At 42.7% G+C, this 25,531-nt stretch overlaps 2 protein-coding genes across 28 annotated transcripts in view; one reads left to right on the forward strand and one right to left on the reverse strand.

Annotated features, from left to right (window-relative positions):
* Positions 1 to 1,075: 1,075 nt before the first annotated feature.
* Positions 1,076 to 8,741, forward strand: LOC110524183 (cystathionine gamma-lyase). Its single transcript, XM_036977979.2, has 12 exons — positions 1,076 to 1,653; positions 2,054 to 2,135; positions 2,294 to 2,389; positions 2,538 to 2,647; positions 3,025 to 3,159; positions 4,728 to 4,785; positions 4,873 to 4,950; positions 5,247 to 5,399; positions 5,665 to 5,786; positions 6,009 to 6,061; positions 7,559 to 7,697; positions 7,945 to 8,741. The coding sequence occupies exons 1-12, from the start codon at positions 1,477 to 1,479 to the stop codon at positions 7,957 to 7,959; spliced, it is 1,218 nt and encodes a 405-aa protein (XP_036833874.1). The 5' UTR covers positions 1,076 to 1,476; the 3' UTR covers positions 7,960 to 8,741.
* Positions 8,742 to 13,743: 5,002 nt separating this feature from the next.
* LOC110524184 (unconventional myosin-IXb) overlaps positions 13,744 to 25,531 on the reverse strand; it is a 95,347-nt gene continuing 83,559 nt past the window's right edge. For 14 of the 27 annotated variants that reach the window (XM_090235410.1, XM_021603593.3, XM_090235404.1 and 11 more), the window contains 15 exons: positions 23,113 to 23,264; positions 22,843 to 22,950; positions 22,578 to 22,748; positions 22,135 to 22,176; positions 21,398 to 21,509; positions 21,180 to 21,253; positions 20,867 to 21,059; positions 20,516 to 20,644; positions 20,161 to 20,266; positions 19,894 to 20,025; positions 18,554 to 18,677; positions 18,237 to 18,287; positions 17,062 to 17,180; positions 16,733 to 16,860; positions 13,744 to 16,368 (listed from right to left, as the gene is read on the reverse strand). In XM_090235410.1, coding sequence (XP_090091536.1) covers positions 16,307 to 16,368; positions 16,733 to 16,860; positions 17,062 to 17,180; positions 18,237 to 18,287; positions 18,554 to 18,677; positions 19,894 to 20,025; positions 20,161 to 20,266; positions 20,516 to 20,644; positions 20,867 to 21,059; positions 21,180 to 21,253; positions 21,398 to 21,509; positions 22,135 to 22,176; positions 22,578 to 22,748; positions 22,843 to 22,950; positions 23,113 to 23,264 — 1,703 coding nt within the window. In that variant the 3' untranslated portion in view covers positions 13,744 to 16,306. Of the gene's footprint in view, positions 16,369 to 16,719; positions 16,861 to 17,061; positions 17,181 to 18,236; positions 18,288 to 18,553; positions 18,678 to 19,893; positions 20,026 to 20,160; positions 20,267 to 20,515; positions 20,645 to 20,866; positions 21,060 to 21,179; positions 21,254 to 21,397; positions 21,510 to 22,134; positions 22,177 to 22,577; positions 22,749 to 22,842; positions 22,951 to 23,112; positions 23,265 to 25,531 lie in introns of all 27 variants that reach the window. The other 13 variants (XM_090235414.1, XM_090235409.1, XM_090235400.1 and 10 more) reach the window with 3 other exon arrangements.

The following is a 25,531-nucleotide window of genomic DNA, read 5'->3' on the forward strand; positions in this document are numbered from 1 at the left end:
AAAAATAGTCCTTCTGAATTGTAAAACCGTTTTACCGTTGGGGGCCATTTTGTAAAATGTCTGCCATGACCCCCCCAGGGGGCAAATCTGTGGTGGCTCTATAGCTAATTATTTTCAGGGTACATGAACCTACCTCCGGACCAAATGTAGGTGCTGTTATATCAAAACAGTCCTTCTGAATTGTAAAAGTGATACGTTTTTTATTGATGGATAGCCAGGGGCACGCTCCAACACTCAAACATAATTTACAAAAAATGTATTTGTGTTTCTCTTGATAAGTGTGTGAATTGGACCATTTTCCTGTCAAAATGTAACAAGCACTTTTGGGTGTCAGAGAAAATGAATGGAGTAAAAAGTACATCATTTTATTTAGGAATGTAGTGAAGTAAAAGTAAAAGTTGCCACAAATATAAATAGTAAAGTACAGATACCAAAAAAAAACTACTTAAGTAGTACTTTAAAGTATTTTTACACCACTGTATAACTCCGGTAAAGAAATATTCTGCCAGGTGCATAGTCTGTGATTATAGAGTAAAGACCCTAGAAGGACTGTCGATCTATAAACTTTAAAATTTTACTTTACAGTCAAACTGTCTTCTGCCTGAAACACTCAACAACATAGCACACCACCTCCCCCCTGTGGTACAGGACTGGAAATAGTGTGATAGAGAAAAAGTGTACTGCTTTTTATCACAGCAATAACTTGACTCTCCTCCGTAGCATCAATGGGAGTGTTGTTGTTGTTGTTTTACAACATTTACATTATTATGTACTAAGAATAAAAATACAAATGTGTTATAATAACTCTCTGTGTATATGTTTATGAATGTGGAAAATATACACGAAACTGTCTTCAACAAATTAGTGGTATAAATGTGTCTTAGATTACTTTGAAACTAAGAACAAACAATATGATTTGTATGTAATCAGGGGCGGACTGGGACCAGAAAACTGCACTGGCATTGCTAACACACCGGCCCATTTTTCCCTTCCCTTGAGGCCCCCACACCGGCCCATTTTTTCCCCCCTCAAGGCTCCAAAACCGGGCCATTTTTTTCTGGAGGCCCCCATTGCTAACCAGATAATTCAAATTTTGGACAGGCCCACTGGGCTAAAAATGGACCAGCCCACCAAAATGCCAGATAGCCAGTCCGCCCCGCCGCGGATGTAAATATATAATGCCGCATACTCTTCCTCCTATTGGCTTAAACCATGCATCATACCATCATTGCTGTGGAAAAAATAAACCATGCAAGCAAGCATAGCAAACAAGCCACGAGCTAACTCGGGTTACGGGAAGTCCCTGAAATACCAATCGGTGCCATCCTCCCGTTGTAGAGAAGTGGTGATTGGGTTAGAAAGGATTTGGGCGTTACACGTCGCCGTTAAATTCACAATTTACTTTTCATTATGAGTATTCAACGGTAAAACATAGCGACACATCACTCTCAGGGAACCGGACTGGATTTGCAACACATGGCTTCTTCACACCATCAAAACGACTTGTCCACCGGTTTCCACCCGCAGTTCAAATCTTTCGCAACAGAGGCGATCCACGTTGGGCAAGAACCGGAGCAATGGAAATCTATGGCCGTAGTGCCACCTATTTCTCTGTCCACCACGTTCAAGCAGTATAGACCTGGAGATCATGCTGTAAGTTGCCTGATGCAATAACCTTTATGTCTATTATCGAAGGCTGTTAGTTCCGTATGGGGTGTCTTTATACCAATCCGGTATACTGAACCGGTCCCGTTCAACGAATTTTCAGGGAAAATGTTGATGTTAATATTATTATGTATGAAAGTATGGTTGCTAGTCTTTCCCTGCCTAGCACATACGTTACCCATTTTATTACACAGTCAGAACGTTGTCTGCGCAACCTCTGACAGTGATGGGAAATTAGATTTTTTTGTGACGAATATCGAAAAGTGAAAGTGAACAATTTATTAGATTTTACCGAATCATTAATGACCAGGTGATCATCAGTACCAGCATCTGTTTATCCATAGAAGCTGTGGCAAATGTGTGCTCTCTACATGTATCTTCTCATCAGGGTTTTGAGTACAGTCGGAGTGGAAACCCGACCAGAAACTGCCTGGAGAAAGCTGTTGCTGCTCTGGATGGAGCAAAACACTGTATGTGTTCATGTTAGACACCATTACCTCGTGAATTTGTATCTAATCAAATTGAACAAGTTAGAGAATGTATAGTCTAAAAGGTCGAAAATAGACTTAACTAGCCTCGTGACGATAATGTGTTCTTTGAACTATCGTTAACTGAATTTCCTGTGTAGGTCTTGCTCTTGCCTCTGGGCTGGCTGCGACTATGACCATCTCTCACATGCTGAAAGCTGGAGATGGCATTGTCTGCATGAACGATGTGTATGGAGGTAAGACATGGCCAACAGTGTCTAGAACTGTCTAGATAACCACCGGAATGGTAGACAACGTTGTGGGTGAAAGACCACACACATCTAAGTTTTTATATTTGATGCATATGACCATGAAGCAGTAATATATTATGATTTTTCTCTCCAGGTACCAATCGTTATTTCCGAAAGATTGCTGCAGAAGTTGGCTTGGTTGTGTCCTTTGCTGATTGCACCAAAATCGAGTTGCTCCAGGCTGCTCTTAAGCCAAACACAAAAGTGAGTGGAATTCTAAGTCTACTTAATGACCTTATTTCACTATTTATTTTTTACCTAAATCAACCCAGGTTTCAGGTTTCTTATTTGTACAAGAATAGACGTCATCCAGCATCAGCGCTATTTTTTCCCCCCCCTTTTGTTCTTTATGTTAAGTGCTCCATCCTGAGCTTTGTCGTTAGTCATCGGACTCCATTTGAGAATTCAATAAGAGGCGCTTCACTCTCCCTGTGACTTGTCTCTCCAGTCCCTACATGACTATAGTTTATGACCTACATGTTATAGCTGAGAGTTTTTGGTTGGGAGCCAAACTATGAAACCCAAACACCTGTTGAACTTCTATTTAAACAAAAATGCTCTTTTATTTTCTCTTTATGTAGTTGGTATGGATCGAGACCCCCACCAACCCCACCATGAAAGTGGTGGATATCCAGGCCTGTGCAGATGTAGTCCACCAACACAACACTGATACCGTGGTGGTTGTGGACAACACTTTCATGTCAGCCTACTTCCAGGTTTGTTTTAAACAGTACCAGTCAAAAGTTGACACACTTACTCATTCCAGGGTTTTTCTTTATTTTGTACTATTTTTCTACATTGTATGACATTTTCTACAAAGTATGAAATAATACATGGAATCATGTAGTAACCAAAAAGGTGTTAAACAAAAATACGTTTTAGGTTCTTCAAAGTAGCCACCCTTTGCCTTGATGACAGCTTTGCACACTCTTTGAGGTATTCTCCTGGAATGCATTTCAGTTAAAAGGTGTGCCTTGTTAATTTGTGGAATTTATTTCCTTGATGCGTTTGAGCCAATCAGTTGTGTTGTGACAAGGTAGGGGTGGTAAGACTATATTATGGCAAGAACAGCTCAAATAAGCAATGAGAAACAATAGTCCATCATTACTTTAAGACACGAAGGTCAGTCAATCTGGAAAATTTCAAGAACTTTAAGTGTCTTCAAGTGCGGTCGCAAAAACCATCAAGCGCTATGATGAAGATGGAGCTCATGACGGCCGCCACAAGATTTGCAGCCCAAATAAATGCTTCCGAGTTCAAGTAACAGACACGTCTCAACATCAACTGTTCAGAGGAGACTGCGTGAAGCAGGCCTTCAGGGTGGAATTGTTGCAAATAAACCTCTACTAAAGGACATGAGACTTGCTTGAATCAAGAAACTCGAGCAATAGACAAACTGGTGTAATTCTGTCTAAATTTTTTATATTTGGTTTCCATGTCTTTTGTGAGACTGAGTAGTTGAGCGGATGATCTCCGCATGTGTGGTTCCCACTGTGAAGCATGGAGGTGGTGGTGTGGGGGTGCTTTGCTGGTGACACTGTCAGTTATTTATTTAGAATTCAACGCACACTAAACCAGCATGGCTACCACAGCATTCTGCAGCAAAACACCATCCCATCTGGTTTGTGCTTAGTGGGACTCATTTGTTTTACAACAGGACAATGACCCAACACACCTCCAGGCTGTGTAAGGGCTAATTGACCAAGAAGGAGAGTGATGGAGTTCTACATCAGATGACCTGGCCTCCACCCAATTAAGATGGTTTGGGATGAGTTGGACTGCAGAGTGAAGCAGCCAACAAGTGCTCAGCACATGTGGAAACTCCTTCAAGACTGTTGGAAAAGCATTACAGGTGAAGCTGGTTGAGAGAATGCCAAGAGTGTGCAAAGATGTCATCAAGGCAAAGGGTAGCTACTTTGAAGAATATAAAATATATTTTGACTTGTTTAACTTTTTTTTGGGGGGGGGGTTACTACATGATTCCATATGTGTGATTTAATAGTTTGTTACAATGTAGAAAATAGTAAAAATAAATAAAAACCCTTTAATGAGTGGATGTTTTCCAAACCTTTGACAGGTACTGTATTATGTTTGTTATGCATTGCTACATTCAGCCCAGTGGCCGTTGGAGATTAATTAAGCTTAATGATTTGAAGTGGATGTTCAGTCATTTCACGCTCTCTTAAGTTTCCTAACACACCCAGTCATTTCCTCTCCTCATAGACCGGCTCAAACCGAGTCATTGATTAACCCAAATGTACTCTGCTTGTCTCCTGCTCTTTAGCGCCCCTTGGCCCTCGGCGCGGACATATGCATGTATTCAGCTACTAAGTACATGAATGGTAGGTACACCGTTTGTACATTGATGTTGACTGAAGAGACTTCCCATTGGGTTTGATCAAATCTGAGTTTAAATATTTGATTGACAGGTCACAGTGACGTTGTAATGGGCCTGGTGTCTGTGAACCGTGAGGACCTGTATGACCGACTGAGGTTTCTACAGAATGGTGAGAGATGAATGAATAGCAACTGGCAAAAAGCCATGTATGTTTAGGTGATAAACCGTCACATTTTTACCCTACTATGATTTGAAGCACTCATCGACGCAGTTGCTCAACTCTTGTGACCTACTTTCGCTCATCAAACATCCGCACATGCTCGTGATGCCAGGGCTTTCCAATTCTAAACCGCCGATAAAGAAAGCTTTGTGTAGCACTCTTGTTGGTTGTTTGTCTGAGGGGCTGATTGGTAGGTTTTGTAAGACTTTGTTCTTCCTTATTGTGCCTTAATCCTGATCCTAAAGCCCTCGGAGCGGTACCGTCCCCCTTTGACTGCTACCTGTGTAACCGCGGCCTGAAAACCCTGCACCTGCGCATGAGGCAGCACTTCAAGAACGCCCTGGCAGTGGCCAAGTTCCTGGAGGCCGACCCCAGGGTGGACCGTGTCATCTTCCCAGGTGACGGGGGGTGGGGTCTCTGGATATCAAACTAGTATTTCTGTATGTTGTATAAAACACATGTAACATTTTGTCATGACCTGCTTTCTGGATGATATAAAAAAATATCAATGTAGTCACTCTGGTAATTCCCTGGGCCAGTATAAACACAGTTCATGCATCTCCAGTTACCGTCATATTCTCTGATTGAAATGGACCGAACCTTGGTCATTGAATCTAACAGTTGACCGATTGGTTTTCCTCTTATTCCCTCTCCACTCTACAGGCTTGCCCTCCCACCCCCAGCACGAGCTGATGAAGAAACAGTGCACAGGCTGCCCAGGGATGATCACCTTCTACATAAAGGGAAAACTGGAGAACGCCACCATGTTCCTCAGCAACTTAAAGGTAATTACAAAATTGAGACGCTCATGTGTGATTGACACGACAATGCCAAGACGAGCTGCACTGGGCTGATATGGTTATGCATACAACGTAGTTGCTGGAAGTGACTGCAAGGATCGGCTCTATAGTATGAATCGGGCATCATTGTATTTTACTACAGTATGTGTTGATTCAATCACAGATGGACACTGCAATAACATTTTGTGCCGTTTTTTTTATTTCAAGTTATTTGCACTTGCTGAGAGCCTCGGTGGTTATGAAAGCTTGGCAGAGCATCCGTAAGTATACCCAGATATCATCAATAAACCTTAACATTAAACTGCTACAATATTACGATTCATTCACTATTCCACTAGTCTTGTTAATTACAATGTTTCAGCTGAACCAATTAATATGCTGTGGTATGAAAATGTGCAGTATTTTAATTGCTTAACTTAACAAAATGCCATAAGGGGGCAGCAGTGGTTAAGATACTTGTATTTATTTTGAACCAACTTGAATCAGACAATACATTTAACCTGTTTTAATAGTGAAGAAATGGAGACCTGCACACTGTCAAAAATAAATGGATCCAAAACGGAGGCTTGAATGCAAAATAAAGATAGATGTTTAATGGAAACATCATGGTGCCCAAAGAACATCAATGCAAGAAAGGGAATAAATAAAAGGTGAAAACAAATGTTGTGGCCTCACGCCATCAGTGTAAATTGTTGGTGCACACACCTGCTTCTTAGATTGCATCCTACCTGGCAGGCCGCTCCTACCTGGTGACGTGGAGAAGATCTGTCTGCACCACGTACACTCATTACTGGTGTCCCCCAGGGCTTGGTTCTAGTCCCTCTTCTCTCGATAAACCAAGTCACTCAGGAGACCATGTGAGGATATGACGGAGCTATCATTGCTATACGGATGACACTCAAACATTCAACCTCCAGCTGCGTACCCCCTCTAGCACCAGGGTCAGCGCACTCAAATGTTTTTTTGCCATCATTGTTAGCCTGCCACACACACCGTATACAATACATTTTATTAAAACACAAGAATGAGTGAGTTATCACAACCTGGTTCGTGGGAAGTGACAAAGAGCTCTTACAGGACCAGGGCACGAATAATATAATATTCAATTATTTTGCCATCTTACATATTAAACTGTATGTGAATAACTCCCCACAGGTTAAGCCCAGTCCAAGCTCTTCTCTGTCCTGACACCCCAATAGTGGAACCAGCTCTCCCCCCCCCCCAAGCTAGGACAGCAGAGTCCTTATCCATCTTCTGAAAACATCAAACCCTACCTCTTCAAAAAGTATCTTAAATAATCCCCCTTCTAGCCCTCTCTACTGATGATAGCTACGATAGATGAATAATGTACTTTTTATGCCTGTGTAATGTGGTTGTCCCACCTGGCACTCTTAAGATGAATTCACTAAGTCGCTCTGGATAAGAGTGTCTCCTAAATGATGTAAATGTATTTGGCATTCAAGCCTCAGTTTTGTATCTATACCCTTTGACAGTGTGCGGGTCTCCTTCCAGTATTCTTATTTTGACTCCTATGCACCTGGAACAGACACTTTTCAGTAGTAAGGACCTTTTTAAAAGAGCGCCGACGGCCTCTGATCATACCTGTTCAATAGTCATGATAAAATGTCTAAGTGCTTTCAAGATACTCTGAGGCACAACATTACACACACCCCTGCATAACTTGGCCTTTAATCAGAAATGCACTTTTTTTTTTTGCTTGAATAGTGAGTTATTACCCTCTTCGTTCCCTCTCTCAGGGCGATAATGACCCATGCGTCTGTTCCTGAGAGTGATAGGGCGGCCCTTGGGATCAGTGACACAATGGTCCGTCTGTCTGTGGGGCTGGAGGACGAGCAGGACATCATCGAGGACCTGGAACAAGCCCTGAACGCCGCTGTAAGTACACTACACTCCCTAAAAACAGGTCTCAATTCAGCTAGCCTAACACCATAAACCACAGATGTCTGCCCAGCGCGAAGTACAGTATCTATGCCAAGTCCAGACAAATGGGTCCTGGTCAAGAAGTGATAATTATCCCTGGAATATTTTTGCCCCCCCACATCTGTAGCAGATCTACTGAATATCCTGACCACACACACAGTTGTTTCCATCTGTTGATTTATTCCCTCCTTATTTTGAGCAGCATCCAAAGAAGTAATATCTTCAGGACGTCCCATGACCAGAGGTGGTCTGTCGTCAGCGGGACGGAGCGACGCTTTAGCACAACGCACACAAACAATGATGAAATCATCATCAGGGAACAACCTGCTCTTTAAACACGACTCCTTAATTATTTAATTGATTCTTTGGATGCTGTTTTTATCAGGAGGACTTTAATCCATTTGGCTGCTTTTGCATTATTTTAATGTTATCTTTTGTTTGGAGGGTGTTGACAGGGCATTGTGAATTAGGTTCTTATTCAATCTAAACTGGTATCCGGGACACTAGAGTAAGGCAAAACATTTGAGTTACTTTCTGCTTCATTTAGTTAACTTGAGAACTAATGAACTATAAGGTCTTGCTCTGGAAATGTCTGGATATCAGTTTTGATTAAATATAACTGTCTGGCTCTATCAAATGTATGCCTAGTAAAGGGAGCGTGGGGAAGTTTGTCTTAAAGTTGGCCAGTGAAGGAGTGCCAGCTTGTCCTTGCCGAGCAGTTTTATATTTTTAATGGAATGACAAACTAGTGCTGTGGTAGGATTATTCTTTGAGCTATGTGGTGTTGCTGATCTCGACTCAGTTCACTAACGGGCTTGTCACTGTTTTGATCAGAGAACATCTGGGTTTTCTGAGGAGAACCTGTTGGAGCTCTCATCTGACGGTGTAATCACATACTGCATCTGCCTGCTACTCAATGAATGTGCTTTGTTTGGGAAAGACCTTGTTTGATCATGTGACCATTACCAAACTCAATAAAATCAGTTTGCAGTACATTAACCTGTGACTTTCACTTCCTGAAACATACTGTAGAATGTGGCCTAGCCGGCAACTTTGTCTTTTAATATAAACAACCTTGTTTTGGCAGCTACGCAACATCCGGGTCTAGCGTTAGCCACTAGCAGGACCAGGGTTGGTTACAACAAAAACCCACAGTAGGGTAGCTCACAACAAAAACCCACAGTTAGGTAGCTCTCCAGGACTGGTTACAACAAAACCCCACAGTAAGGTAGCTCTCCAGGTTTGGTTACAACAAAAACCCACAGTAAGGTAGCTCTCCAGGACTGGTTACAACAAAACCCCACAGTAAGGTAGCTCTCCAGGACTGGTTACAACAAAACCCCACAGTAAGGTAGCTCTCCAGGGTTGGTTACAACAAAAACCCACAGTAGGGTAGCTCACAACAAAAACCCACAGTAAGGTAGCTCTCCAGGACTGGTTACAACAAAACCCCACAGTAAGGTAGCTCTCCAGGACTGGTTACAACAAAACCCCACAGTAAGGTAGCTCTCCAGGACTGGTTACAACAAAAACCCACAGTAAGGTAGCTCTCCAGGACTGGTTACAACAAAAACCCACAGTAAGGTAGCTCTCCAGGACCCGGGTTGGTTACAACAAAAACCCACAGCAAACTAGCTCTCCAGGACTGGTTACAACAAAAACCCACAGTAAGGTAGCTCTCCAGGACTGGTTACAACAAAAACCCACAGTAAGGTAGCTCTCCAGGACTGGTTACAACAAAAACCCACAGTAAGGTAGCTCTCCAGGACCAGGGTTGGTTACAACAAAAACCCACAGTAAGGTAGCTCTCCAGGACCAGGGTTGGAGAGCCCTGCTCTAGTGCCACCTGTAAACTTACTCAGACTCAACACAAGGATAATCTTTTAGCCATAGTGTACTTACAGTGCCTTGCGAAAGTATTCGGCCCCCTTGAACTTTGCGACCTTTTGCCACATTTCAGGCTTAAAACAAAGATATAAAACTATTTTTTTTGTGAAGAATCAACAAGTGGGACACAATCATGAAGTGGAACGACATTTATTGGATATTTCAAACTTTTTTAACAAATCAAAAACTGAAAAATTGGGCGTGTAAGATTATTCAGCCCCCTTAAGTTAATACTTTGTAGCGCCACATTTTGCTGCGATTACAGCTGTAAGTCGCTTGGGGTATGTCTATCAGTTTTGCACATTGAGAGACTGAATTTTTTCCCATTCCTCCTTGCAAAACAGCTCGAGCTCAGTGAGGTTGGATGGAGAGCATTTGTGAACAGCAGTTTTCAGTTCTTTCCACAGATTCTCGATTGGATTCAGGTCTGGACTTTTGCTTGGCCATTCTAACACCTGGATATGTTTATTTTTTGACCATTTCATTGTAGATTTTGCTTTATGTTTTGGATCACTGTCTTGTTGGAAGACAAATCTCCGTCCCAGTCTCAGGTCTTTTGCAGACTCCATCAGGTTCTCTTCCAGAATGGTCCTGTATTTGGCTCCATCCATCTTCCCATCAATTTTAACCATCTTCCCTGTCCCTGCTGAAGAAAAGCAGGCCCAAACCATGATGCTGCCACCACCATGTTTGACAGTGGGGATGGTGTGTTCAGCTGTGTTGCTTTTACGCCAAACATAACGTTTTGCATTGTTGCCAAAAAGTTCAATTTTGGTTTCATCTGACCTGAGCACCTTCTTCCACATGTTTGGTGTGTCTCCCAGGTGGCTTGTGGCAAACTTTAAACAACACTTTTTATGGATATCTTTAAGAAATGGCTTTCTTCTTGCCACTCTTCCATAAAGGCCAGATTTGTGCAATATACGACTGATTGTTGTCCTATGGACAGAGTCTCCCACCTCAGCTGTAGATCTCTGCAGTTCATCCAGAGTGATCATGGGCCTCTTGGCTGCATCTCTGATCAGTCTTCTCCTTGTATGAGCTGAAAGTTTAGAGGGACGGCCAGGTCTTGGTAGATTTGCAGTGGTCTAATACTCCTTCCATTTCAATATTATCGCTTGCACAGTGCTCCTTGGGAGGTTTAAAGCTTGGGAAATCTTTTTGTATCCAAATCCGGCTTTAAACTTCTTCACAACAGTATCTCGGACCTGCCTGGTGTGTTCCTTGTTCTTCATGATGCTCTCTGCGCTTTTAACGGACCTCTGAGACTATCACAGTGCAGGTGCATTTATACGGAGACTTGATTACACACAGGTGGATTGTATTTATCATCATTAGTCATTTAGGTCAACATTGGATCATTCAGAGATCCTCACTGAACTTCTGGAGAGAGTTTGCTGCACTGAAAGTAAAGGGGCTGAATAATTTTGCACGCCCAATTTTTCAGTTTTTGATTTGTTAAAAAAGTTTGAAATATCCAATAAATGTCGTTCCACTTCATGATTGTGTCCCACTTGTTGATTCTTCACAAAAAAAATAGTTTTATATCTTTATGTTTGAAGCCTGAAATGTGGCAAAAGGTCGCAAAGTTCAAGGGGGCCGAATACTTTCGCATGGCACTGTATGTCACCTGATTTGTACATTTCTCAATACTACTGCATATGATTTTACAATTAAAGACCCTTGTAAAATCTGTATTCAAACATGGATTTGATACACATATCCCTCAAGCTTCTACAGTAGGGCTGTTTGATGCAACCCCCCCCTCCCCCTCCCTAGGTTTGGAGCACTTCCAAATACACACTGCTATCTGTCACATATTGACAGTGGTTCCCTGGCTCACTATTTGGTGAAACGCACTAATGGGTTTAAGGTTCAAAATGCCTGCCAGGGTGGATATCTTTCAGATCAAGACTGTCACACTGCTGTATGGTCTAAGTGTAGAAGTTGAGCTGTTAAGAAACAACGCTTTGACACCCTCTTTTTCAGATGTGCTCCACAATTCGAATTGTGACTTGTTTGAGTGGTGGCGGTAATGTCCTTTGGCACAATGCTGCCCACCACTGTCACTCCCCCAAGTCTGTTCCTTTGCTGCAGCAGATGAGACTATAGGTAAAAATCAAAGCACCCTCAATGTGTGCATGAATACATGTGCATATTTTTTGGGTCCTTGTCAGATCTTGTCCATGTGTTAGTACATTTTCTCTATATTCGAAGCCTAACAGCAGTTGGTACTTCTTACAGTGATCGCCAACCTTTGAGTCAAAAAGCAAGCCAAGATCTACATTTTTTTTTTTTTAACATGACTTAAATGTAACAATATAAACAGTTCTGTAGGAATGTTTGTGCAGTAGCCTAATACATTCACACCATTGGCTATATGCCTGGCATGCCAATATTGTTCTCAGACCGTATATTTCAAAACAAGCTTTGATAAAATAGGTCAGTTGGTGTAGCACTTGAGGCACAGCTGAGCATACATTTTAATAATTAGTCTTTATTTTACTGGCCTGATAATAACTGCATCTGATGGTCATGGTGCTTTCAAGACAAAAGTGAACTCCAAAAGAAACTGTCAAATGACGTCTGATCTTCAGGTCGGAAAGTTGGAGCTCTAGAAAGATGCCCGAGTTACGAACTTTGAATTCTGAGGTGGATGATCGTTCAAAACTATTTTTTTCCCAGTCAGATCTCGTTTTGTTTTTTTTAGCTCCCAGTTGTCTAGAACGCACTGAAGTCTGAGATCTCAGTTTTGAACACAGCATTAGTCTCAGTGGAGGGAGAGAGCAGCCTCTTTCTTTCCTCCAGAGGGGACACCTCTTTAACTAAAGTCGCACCGCTTCCACATCTGCCTCATGCACAAATGTTGTTCCTATGACCAGAGATTGAAATATTCCATGATATTAAAAAAAACAAGATGCTAATAAATAAAATGCAGGGCTATCGATACACTTGGCTATTCATTCATTGCAGCTGCAGCATGAGTGAAAGTAGGGAGAAGCGCATTGTTTAATAGTGTTGAATAAAAACTTATTTAAAAAAACAGCACTCTTGCTGGTCATGGTTTTATAATAGTGTTAAATAAACTTATTTACAAAAACAGCACTCTTGCTGGTCATGGTTTTATAATAGTGTTAAATAAACTTATTTACAAAAACAGCACTCTTGCTGGTCATGGTTTTATAATAGTGTTTTATAATAGTGTTGAATAAAAACTTATTTACAAAAACAGCACTCTTGCTGGTCATGGTTTTATAATAGTGTTAAATAAACTTATTTACAAAAACAGCACTCTTGCTGGTCATGGTTTTATAATAGTGTTTTATAATAGTGTTGAATAAAAACTTATTTACAAAAACAGCACTCTTGCTGGTCATGGTTTTATAATAGTGTTTTATAATAGTGTTGAATAAAAACTTATTTACAAAAACAGCACTCTTGCTGGTCATGGTTTTATAATAGTGTTAAATAAACTTATTTACAAAAACAGCACTCTTGCTGGTCATGGTTTTATAATAGTGTTAAATAAACTAAATTTACAAAAACAGCACTCTTGCTGGTCATGGTTTTATAATAGTGTTTTATAATAGTGTTGAATAAAAACTTATTTACAAAAACAGCACTCTTGCTGGTCATGGGTTTATAAAAGTTATGAAATCTCACGTACACTAGTATCAAAGTTTGCTGTGGCCAGTGTTGTGGAAACTATAGACAGCGCAATACGGGGAAAAGGGAGTGCAAGCCTTTATCGTTGGAGTAAATGATTAACAGGCCCTGTTGTCATCTTAGTTCACGTTGATAACTTCCTCATACTGTAAGGACAGACAAAAACAAAATGTGCAACAGTCTTGTGATACAAGATTCTGCTTTTAGTTTAGAGAGAATAATCACCAGTAGGATTCCTTACATACACTGGTATAAAAATCAGGAAGACCATACAGCACCTTTGCTTTTGAGTCACTTGTATTGGATGCTTAGATCATTAGCTGCCTCACTACATGGGCTGACCTCTCAATAATTAACATCCAGATTCACTACACTGGTCTCTTATTTTGTCTCCGGCTAGTGGTGAATCAATGGTAAATCCCCAAAATTAAAAGACCACAGCATGGGATACAAGCATGTACTGTATTGTCCTGTTAATATTCATTACAGCTCACATCATTCAATTCACACCATTCAATCCCAGACATTCCAAATTGGCATTCTCAGTATGCAGGCACAAACATCAAACAGCAGTCAGAAGGACAGTGTGATTCCTCACAAAACCCAGACATTTCCCCCCCCCCCACAAAATGTAATCCATTGGAAGAAGTATTACTGGGATATTTCTGACATTTTGTCTTTATTCCTTTAACACACCATAATGTTGAATCTGTAGATGCTACAAAGCAACAATTAGTGTCATATGAAGCTGTAACGCTTTGCTCTGGGGTCCTACTAATAACCCCAAACAGGTACCCACAATGATCACGTTAACAATGGCTTGGTCGATTGTGTTGGTTCTCCTCTACACGCTAGGAGGCATTTGATAATGCATTAGACTCATAATACAGGTCCCTCAAGCGTCTATTAGCTCAAGCAATAGCTCTAGCGATGCAAAAGGAGCTAGGCTATCATCCTGTGCTAACACATGGACTATTTCCTACCCAGAGCAATAGCTCAAAGGTCTAAAAAAAAACAGGTGTTAGGTGTTATGTCCGATAGAGCGGTGATTATTATGCAATGATAGATGAGAATCATTGCTATCGATACATATATTGTTGAACATAATATACTCTGCGGGCATATCAAAGTTCCAGACTGGGGTGTCTGCTACTTTTAGCGTTATGATCCAAATTTGTAAGCATTACCAACAGAGTGAAAGTGAAAATGGATTCCTGCTGGTGATTTTCAGGATGTGCAATGATACAAGTAAAAGGAGGGCTGTGATTGGCTACAATGCCTACTACGTCAATTGCTCTGGATAAAAACGGGCCATAACTTAAACTAGCAGAGATCCCACTCTTGAACTTTGATATGCATGTAGACTAAAGTATGTTCAACAATATATTGATAAATAGGCCAAATCAAAAAAATCTATTTTCAATATTCAATTTGTCAATATTCATCAATTAATGTAAAAAATGTCTTATTGAAATTAAAATACTACTCATATTACAGAGCAAGAGGTAGAGCTTCATATGACACCAATCTTTACTTTCGCATCTACAGATGAAACATCCTGGAGCTTTAAAAGGAGGCCTAGGTGAGGTCCAAAATGACATACATATGCCAACTTTGATTCATTATTTCTCAAATTATGCTTTTAGATACAAAATGTCAAATATATGACAATCCTTCCTCCAAAGGACTATTCCATAGATTACATTTCGTGAAAACCCCCCAAAAGCATGTTTTGTTTGTTGGTCTGGTTCCGTGAGGAATCACTCATTAGTATTACATGTCAAACAACTTTTGAAGAGGGGGTCCTCTGTAGTCGATAGTGATCCTGACCCTCCGATTGACATAGTGGCAGGTACAGTACAGTTGACTGAAGCCATATGTATGTAGCTGCAGAAACGTTACAGAAAGTAGAATCTAAAAAAGGTCCATTTATAAGACATGGCATGCAGACCTTGACAAGGGTTTAGCGGGTTTTCATCCAGGAGGAAAGTGGCTAGTGCTGCTCCCATTTCCCCTTTGACAAATGAAAGCAGTTCCTATACAGGGAGGAAATGGTGGGAGAGGGAAGAACGTGGCGTTAATCCATTTCCCACGAGAAGGCTGTTCAAGGCCCCATAACTGGATCACAAGTGTTTTGGTCCTCGTTCGAGCATGTCTCGAGTTGCTACAATTTCTTTGAACCAGCACAAGAGTATCATACAAAGATACATACACACACACCCCCCCTCATCGAATATTAAAAGTAGAAATTACCAACAAATTTGTACACTGACAATGTGCAAATCAAGGCACTATTGACTTTACATTGAGCAAACTGTTTGGGTCTTCTCATAAGGAGACCGTGGAATGGAAATGTGCAATTGCCTGCAGTTTTTCCTCATGAAAACTAAGTATTTAAAAAAGAAAACATTTGTCCATAGAGTCCATGCGGCCGCGCAAACTTGATTTAATTTGTCTCTTAAAAAACTACAACAATATATTAAGTGTAGAAAAAGTGCTTGGTGACACATCCTGTTATTACCAGGCATAAGTCACAAGTATATAAACACACATCCATGATCCGTGTCCATGGCAACAGCGACAATAACAGACTCCATACTGTATCCTCAAGACCGAGGGGGGCCCACCATAGATATCCAGTTCCTTATCGAGTTCTATTCTGTCTCCTGTCTGTGTCAAGCTGGGTCACTATAGGGGATGTCGGGGTCTGAGAAGCATCTGAGGGCCTTGCTGGTGGCCTGGAGACTTTGTGGTGTGGAGCTAGAGAGGGAGGAGATGGAGGAGGAGGTGGGAGAGGGGAACAGGCCTTTGTCTGGACTGATGTACAGGGACTGGGTGCCGTCTTTGCGTCGGGCGGGCTGTTTCTGCCTCTTGAGCAGGCTGAAGCCATGGCTGGCAGGAGGGGTTGAGGGCCGCAGCGGGGGGCTGCGTGTGGATGCCCGGCGACAGCTTTACCGTGCCGAGGATGATAGGGCGATGGTGTTGTGGCCGGGAGGTGGAGCCAGAGGAGACTAGGTTGCAGAGAGAGGAATGCCCCCTGGGGCCTTAGGTCTCTGGGCAAGGTCAACTTGGCCTAATTCAGCAGGAGAGAACGAGGATGAGAAAGTAAGTGTTAAGAGGGGAAAAAACAGCATCATCCACTCAGAGTTCGAGAGTAACAGCCATCCTGAAAGGGCTCAATATCACCACAAATAAACACCATGTTAGTTCGGTCAATATCTCTGCGTGCCACACAGACACTCATGCAAACACACAAAACGTTGCTTGTGAAACTGGGAGACCTCCGCCACCCTCTTTAAATGCACCACCAGTTTCTCCACAGCTTGTCTAGACCTACATCAGAGACAACATGGACAGACGGGGCCGGGTAGGCCGATGAGAAACACGTGTGTGAATAGGTAGGAAAGGGGGGGGGAGACAGTACCTTTAATACTGACCTTCAGGCTCAGAGTTGTGGCAGCGCTCGTCCAGCAGGCTCTCAGAGCTCACCGACGCCTCAGAATCCAGGTTCTCCTGGTCTGAACCAGGCTGCTCCAGCTCTGGCAGTCTGTAGGCTAGTTCCTCCCTGGAAAATAGGGGGGAGGGAGAGAGAACAGAGGGGTCACAAAAGTAACCAAGGGTTGGTGGATATCCGCAACCCAAAACTATATCAAATCAGATATAACCACTGTATATAAATACAACCAGTGTATAAATCACAGTATTAAAATGTGCTTAATTCAGTAGTGAATCTAGGCGTGACTCAGAGGCTCTGCTCGGTTCTTACTTCTCCTGTTTGATGGACTTGATGCGCGCCATCAGGTTCTTCTCAGCCTCCGTATCGGAGTCCAGCGGAACATCGTTCCCTGGGACCACAGTCAGGTCAGAGCACTCTTTCTCATGCACCTGGGAGAGAACACACAGTTATTCAGGACACCTCAACGATTGGGCTATCGCAATGGCAAGTCTACACCATACCGGTTAAGAGGATGAATGAATGAATGAATGAATGAGAATGGTGGTGGTGTGGGGGTTAGGGGGGGGGGGGGGGGGGGCTGTGTTATGTAATCATGCATAGTGTTGCATAAGGTACCAGGGAACCATGATACCCTAAGGCAGGCAGGAGGTTGTGTCACGATCAGTAGGGAGCAACAGGCACTATGTTATTCAACCACACAACATGTAGGAAAACGGTATCGGATGGGAAGGGTTTGATGCACTATTGAACGCAGCTTGAGACTGCAAATCTAAGAAGAAGTCATGTCAAATGATACAAGGTTATTTTACACTAGGAGAAAAAAGTATATCATCAAGACAGACAAGTCATTCCCATGTCAAGCATTCCCCATTTCCCTGAGTTCCAATGCTTGGTACTGGTGAACAGGAAGAATCCACAAACCATCCCTCTAAAACCGTGGTTGTGCTGTGTGGAATCATGTATGTTCCACAAAGCACAAGTGAGTTATGATCAAGAGTTAAATGTCACTAAATACTAGTCAACCATACAAAAGTCAAACCATACACAAAATCCTATGTAGAAAAGACCAACAACACCAACCCAACACCATCACCCTGAAGAACCTTCCCATCACAGACGCTGGGGACTGAAACAAATATGCAGTATCACAGGGGTCTAACAAGTTCCCGGAGAGCTACTAAGAGCAGGTAAGGTACGCAGGAATTTGCTACAGCGCAGCACTAACAACTCTACTGATTCTGGTCTTTACTTGGGTCCACCATTCGTTGACTTAGTTGTGTTAACGCTGGGCTGGAACAAAAGCCTGCATGCCCTGTAGTTCTCCGAAACCATAGTTGGGTGACCACTGCAATATTGTATACTACCAGTTAGTATGAAAAGGAGGGGAAGGGGGGGGCATCGACTACTACACGTCATGCACAGACGGGTGGACATGGCAAACTGCATCTAGCTACCAGGAGAACTGGAGCTAAGTGGATACGTACCACCACTCCTTTGTACGGAGCAGAAAACCTGAGGGGCAAATGCCAGTGCAGCTGAAGGGAGAACCACAAAACAATGAGCAGTAACCCATGGTGGACATGGGACAATAGAGAGTAGAACACTGCCCAACAGTACATCAAGTTCGTGACTATGGTTGGTTTGCCTAGTGAGTCTACGGGTCAATCCATTTCAACTCAGGAAGTAAACCGAAATTGAGAAAAACAAATTGAAATGTCAGTTAACTTCCTGAATTGACATGAGATTGAGCCCAACCCTGGGTATTGTTCAGACAGACCAAGGCATGTAGCATTGTGCGTACCGTGTTCTGCCTCTTGAGTTTGAGCTGGTTGACGGCCAGAGCCTCGGCATACTCCAGCTGTTCAATCTCTTCCATCTTCTCGTTGTAGCTTCGGATCTGCTCGTTGATCAGCATCTCCACACACCTGGGACACAGACATGACATGTTAGTCATCCAATTCTATTGTGTTAAAGGCACTGCATTGTACTTCATAGAGTGAGTGTCCTACCTAGTTGCCTGAACAAAATAATCGCTTGATAACAGCAAAGACTAGGGTTGAGATCAATCAAATTCATTCTAAAATGGACCATTTATCTTATTGTATTTCTTTCCCCCTTTTTTTTTATTTCACCTTTATTTAACTAGGTAGGCTAGTTGAGAACCAGGTAGGCTAGTTCATTTACAACTGCAACCTGGCCAAGATAAAGCAAAGCAGTGCGACACAAACAACAGAGTTACACATGGAATAAACAAACAGTCAATAATACAATAGAAAAAGTCTATATACAGTGTGTGCAAATGAGGTAGGATAAGGGAGGTACGGCAATTAATAGGCCATAGTGGCAAAATAATTACAATATAGCAATTAAACACTGTAGTGATAGATGTGCAGAAGATGAATGTGCAAGTAGAGATACTGGGGTGCAAAGGAGCAAAAATAAATAACAGGATGGGGATGAGGTAGTTGGGCGGGCGATTTACAGATGGGCTTTGTACAGTTACAGTGATCTTTGAGCTGCTCTGACAGCTGGTGCTTAAAGCTAGTGAGGGAGATATGAGTCTCCAGCTTCAGTTATTTTTGCAGTTTGTTCCAGTCATTGGCAGCAGAGAATTGGAAGGAAAGGCGGCTGAAGGAGGAAGTGGCTTTGGGGATGACCAGTGAAATATACCTGCTGGAGCGTGTGCTACGGGTGGGTGCTGCTATGGTGACCAGTGAGCTGAGATAAGGCGGAGCTTTACCCATCAAAGACTTATAGATGACCTGGAGCCAGTGGGTTTGGCAACGAATATGAAGCGAGGGCCAGCCAATGAGAACATACAGGGCACAGTGGTGGGTAGTATTTGGGGCTTTGGTGACAAAACGGATGGCACTGTGATAGACTGAATCCAATTTGCTGAGTAGTGTTGGAGGCTATTTTGTAAATGACATCAGAGTCAAGGATCGGTAGGATAGTCAGTTTTACGAGGGTACGTTTGGCAGCATGAGTGAAGGATGCTTTGTTGCGAAATAGGAAGCCAATTCTAGATTACATTTTGGATTGGAGATGCTTAACGTGGCATTTTAAATGATTTAAACATGTGTTCCAGATATATAAAGTAACAGTGGTTCCGGTCTATGCAGTGATCAGAGAGAGACTTACGTGGTGGTCTTGGCCACGTCCCTCATGCTCATGAGCGGGTCGGCGCTGTCTGGACAGCGGAGGATGCAGGGGGCAAACACGATGGCCAGGGAGTTGGGAGACATGCGGTTGTGAGACTCCTCCTTAGACACTCTGGGAGAGGAAATAAACGTTACTCATGTTTGAGGGGAAAAATGTGTCCTTTCAAATTGTATTCGTCCAGCATGGTGTTTTTTGTCATGAATCCTTTATTCAACCAATCGAGAGCCCCGGCCATGAGTATCGCACCTGACTAGATGGAAGACGAGCCTTTCCAAGGTGTTGAAGCATGCGGTGGGGAGTTGTTCCAACACTTTGTAGATGGCATGTAGCTGTTCTTGCTTTTCAGGATGTTCTGGAGGAGAAAAGTACCAACATTTTGGATCAACAACAAATGTAACGCAATGACACTCGACAATATTACACCACATTTCAACATGCAGTAGAATAGCTCAGTAGAATATACAAAGGAGAGCATAACCCACATGGGCTAATATAGGGGCTGAAGAAGAAAAGAGTAGCCATCTCTCTCAATCCTGGAGAAGAGCCATGGTCTTTAGCAGGGCAGAGTTTTGTCTAAACCTAGCGTTATAACAGGACTCACCTACGGCCCGAAGGAAGTCATTGTAATGAATGAAGGTCATGAGGGGGTCAGGCAGCTCCCTCAGCCACTGTTTGACCAGCCCCGTCACTGTGTGGATGGGGTAGTCCTCCAGGCACACAGCGTGGGGGTCTGCCACACAACATCAACCATTACACAAGTCATGGAATGGGAACATGAAGAGGCATTCTTACGTCATACATAAGATCTTTAGGCATTATGAAATAAAACAAACACGCTGGTGCTTACATGTTAAGTACGTCTTACGTAGAACCCTTCAAGTGTTAGCCTTCAATATCTTTGTAGCTCTCTTGAAAGCGCTGCTATACTGTTTATGCTATGGCTGGTCCTTACCAGTCTCCATTAGCTGGTGGAGCTCCTTCATGCGGTTGGCAGAGCCAGACTTGCGGTAGATCCCCTCCGTGTACAGGCCGTTCATCTCCACGTGCTCCAGCATTATCTCCAGCACCATGGGAACAGTGTTCTTGTCGCTGGTCAGGTGACAGACTCGCACCCCAAAGTGCAGGCCTCCAGACTCCTCATCACTCTGCATACAGACGTCAACCGTCAGTGGCAGGTTAGTCACATAGGAGTAACATAGGGACCAATCCTGACTTGACATCAGCCAACCTAAGTCATGGTCCAAGAATGAGGTTAAAAAGTTTACCTTTTTGACACAAAACGTGGAGCAGTCTGTGACAATTTTGCAGAGGCACTTCTTGTGGCACACCATCTTGCAATCTGGAGGAATACAAATATTATCTTAGCATTTGAGTTCACGGTGGGGCTCAGAAGAATGTAAAAACTATTCTCAACATTCACATCAATCATTTGGAGTGTCGTACTTAAATATTTTCAGAATATTTGTGTGTGTGTGGTACTCACAGCTACACATGCAGGCTTTCTCCATGCCCCAGATATAGGAGCTGCACTGGTCACAGGACTGCATGATGTTAACCTGGTACGTGCTGAACACATGGTCCAAAGGGTTCTCCATCTAAACCATAACCACAGGACCATTGATATAAATCTTTAGAGAGTCATTTCTTTGAATACATACCTACCTGAATAGGTAGCCGCCAAAAATAATGGAAACACTTGAGTAAATTAGCAGTTGCTTCCACACAGGTGTGGTTCCTGAGTTAATTAAGCAATTAACATCACGCTTAGGGTCATGTATAAAAATTCTGGGCAGGCCATTGTTTTGGCTACCATGGCAATGCCCCTATAGGATGACAATGCCCCCATCCACGGGGCCCGAATGGTCCCTGAATGGTTTGATGAGCATGAAAACAATGTAAACCATATGCCATGGCCATCTCAGTCACCAGATCTCCACCCAATTGAACACTTACGGGAGATTCTGAAGCGGTGCCTGAGACAGCGTTTTCCCGTCAACAAAACACCACATTTTAGATGGAAGAAGGGTGTCGCATCCCTCCAATAGAGTTCCAGACACTTGTAGAATCTATGCCAAGGTGCATTGAAGGTGTTCTGGCTCGTGGTGCCCTAACGCCCTATTGAGACACTATGTTGGTGTTTCCTTTATTTTGGCAGTTACCTGTTTCATGCCATATTGAGAACAGAGTGGAAAGAATTTAGGGCTGATCCTTTGTACTTACACTCTTGTATTTTTTGCGCCTCTTCTTCCGAGTTTTATCAGGCTGAAATACAGACAAACACATCAATACCCAATTTATTTAACCCATATATCTATCAATGCTGTGTTTATCATACAGTGAGGCACTGGTTTTACAAAAGCCTTAAATGGTTGTGATTTGGTTTTTCTATTTGAGCAAAAGAACACAGCATTAGCCATAGCAAAATGCAGGAAATTAGCTTTAAAACTGCAAAATGTTCTCTCCGCTCCATGGCAAAATGTGAAAAATTGCAGGAAATTGCCTTAAAAATGCCTACACCGTCAAGATGGTGGCCTTTAAAATGTTTAGCCGCGCTGATGGGTAGATTGCCACGCCCCCTATCACACCCACCACCTAAGTCAAGCCTCTTTTTGACACAGAAAAAAACATTGATAATAGCCCTATGACAAAATAAGCAAGTTCACCTTAGCTGGTTCTGCCTCCTCCTTCTTGATCTCTCCCCGTATGAAGCCGTCCAGGACAGACTGAAAGAGGTTGACCACCAGCTGCACCTCACCCTTCTGCTTGTCTCCGGCCAGGCTGATCACCTTGTTCTGGTAGCCACGCATCAGACCGTTGTAGCCAATGTGGGGTTTCTGTCCACCACAGGAGAGAAAGAGAGAGAGTCAGAAATGCATAAAGCATCACCCATTCATAATCCATAGTGTGTGAGTGTGTGTGTCCACATACTGGGAGAGAGTACATTCCCTTGATGGTCTCTCTGAACTGCATGGTGGCTGTGACGAAGATGTGCTCGGTTGCCGACAACTGCTTCCCCCTGGAGCGGAAGTCATTCACCTACCGAGAGATTAAACACGTGGTCAATTGAAAATATTGCGGAGCATACAATAAGTGTATTTTAGCTCTATGCATCTGGAAACTACACAAGGTGTGTCACGGAGAACAACCCTCATAACAGTTAGGCTTTAGCTGTATGAAGAAGCAGAAAAGCAGTCCGACCTGATTCCCCAGGAACTCATCCAGATGTCGGAGCTCGTTGGCGTTGGTAATCTCCCGGTCCAGTGAGGCGTTCCACTGCTCTGAGACCCGTGTGGCCCGGCTGATCTTGATGGTGGGGTTCCGGCTCACCGCCCGACCTCCACTAGCTGGGTCTGGGTGGGAGCGGGATGTGTGAGAGAGGTGGTGTTGTGTGGAAGAGAGAGAGAGAGCAGTGTTGTCAATATGTACAAATACCATAATACATTATTTGAAAACAAACAGTGCTTGGAATAAAGATATCTAACTTTGCTGTAGAATCTGACAGCCATCAAAGCTCTAAAACTAGGAAGTACAACAAGCTGTAAAATGTAGATTGATGGGACCTGGGCGCATTTAATATATAGTGAACAAAAATATAAATGCAACATGTAAGAATTTCAACAATTTCACTGAGTTACAGTGCCTTGCAAAAGTATTCATCCCCCTTGGCGTTTTTCCTATTTTGTTGCATTACAAACTGCAATTTAAATAGATTTTGATTTCATGTAATGGACATACAAAATAGTCCAAATTGGTGAAGTGAAATTTTTAAAAAAAAATAGTTTGTTAAAAAAAAGAAAAAAAAAAAGGGAAAAGTGGTGCGTGCATATGTATTCATCCCTTTGCTATGAAGTCCCTAAATAAGATCTGCTGTAACCAATTACCTTCAGAAGTCACATTAGTTAAATACAGTCCACCTGTGTGCAATCTAAGTGTCATATGATTGATTAATATATGTGTGTGTGTGTGTGTGTGTGTGTGTACGCACACCTGTTCTGAAAGACCCAGAGTCTACAACACCACTAAGCGGCACCATGAAGACCAAGGAACTCTCCAAACTGGTCAGGGACAAAGTTGTGGAGAAGTAGTGATCAGGGTTGGGTTATAAAACAAAAGTTCTGAAACTTTGAACATCCCATGGAGTACCATTAAATCCATTATTATTAAGCACCACAACAAACCTGCCAAGAGAGGGCCACCCACCAAAACTCGCAGACCAGGCTAGGAGGGCATTAATCAGAGAGGCAACAAAGAGAACCCTGCAGGAGCTGCAAAGCTCCACAGCGGAGATTGGAGTATCTGTCCATAGGACCACGAAGCCGTACACTCCACAGAGCTGGACGGAACCCATCCAACTTGAAGGAGCTGGAGCAGTTTTGCCTTGAAGAATAGCCAAAAATTCCATGTGCCAAACTTATAGAGACATACCCCAAGAGACTTGCAGCTGTAATTGCTGCAAAAGGTGGCTCTACAAAGTATTGACTTTGGGGGGGGGGGTGAATAGTTATGCACGCTCAAGTTCTGTTTTTTTTGTCTTATTCATTGTTTGTTTCACAAAAAAAAAAGTATTTTGCATCTTCAAAGTAGTAGGTATGTTGTGTAAATCAAATGATACAAACCCCCCCAAAAAAATTTAATTCCATTTTACTTCCAGGTTGTAAGGCAACAAAATAGGAAAAATGCCAAGAGGGGTGAATATTTTGCAAGCCACTGTACAGTTCATATAAGGAAAATCAGTCAATAAATTCATTAGGTCCTAATCTATGGATTTCACATGACTGAGCAGGGGCACAACCATGGGTGGGGGCCTGGGAGGGCATATGCCCACCTACTGGGGAGCCAGGCCCAGCCAATCAGAATACGTTTTTTACCCACAAAAGGGTTTTTATTACAGACAGAAATACTCTTCAGTTTCATCAGCTTTCCGGGTGGCTGGTCTCAGACAATTACGCAGGTGTATGAGCCGGATGTGTAGGTCCAGGGCTGATGTGGTTATACGTAGTCTCCGGTTGTGAGGCCAGTTGGAAGTACTGCCAAATTCTCTAAAACTATATTGGAGGCGGGCTATGTTAGATAAAGGAACATTCAGTTCTCTGACAACAGCTCTGGTGGACATTCCTACAGACAGCATGTCAATTGCGCACTCGCTAAAAACTTGGAGACATCTGTGGCAGTGTGTTGTGTGACAAAACTTCACATTTTAGAGTGACCTTTTGTCCCCAGCACAAGGAGCAGCTATGTAATGATCATGCTGTTTAATCAGCTTCTTGATATGCCACATCTGTCAGGTGGATGGATTATCTTGGCAAAGGAGAAATGCCCACAAACAAGGAGGTAAACAAATTTGGCCTCAACATTTGAGAAGTAATATATGTGTGTATGGAACATTTCTGGTATCTTTTATTTTAGCTCATGAAACATGGGACCAATACTTTACATGTTGCGTTTATATTTTTGTTCAATTTATTTTGTTTTGTCCATGAAATTAAAGCTTTTAACTTCATTCCAAATTAGTTTTTTTTTACGGGGTTCTTCATATCACTGTAGATATAACATCCCTTTTTACCCCTCTTAAACGGCAAACTCATGCACTGCCATAGCATGAGGCTCGAGCCAAATT

The sequence above is a fragment of the Oncorhynchus mykiss genome, chromosome 5 (genome assembly GCF_057628025.1).
Source record: "Oncorhynchus mykiss isolate SJ-2025 chromosome 5, ASM5762802v1, whole genome shotgun sequence".
In the NCBI taxonomy this organism is placed as follows: Eukaryota; Metazoa; Chordata; class Actinopteri; order Salmoniformes; family Salmonidae; genus Oncorhynchus; species Oncorhynchus mykiss.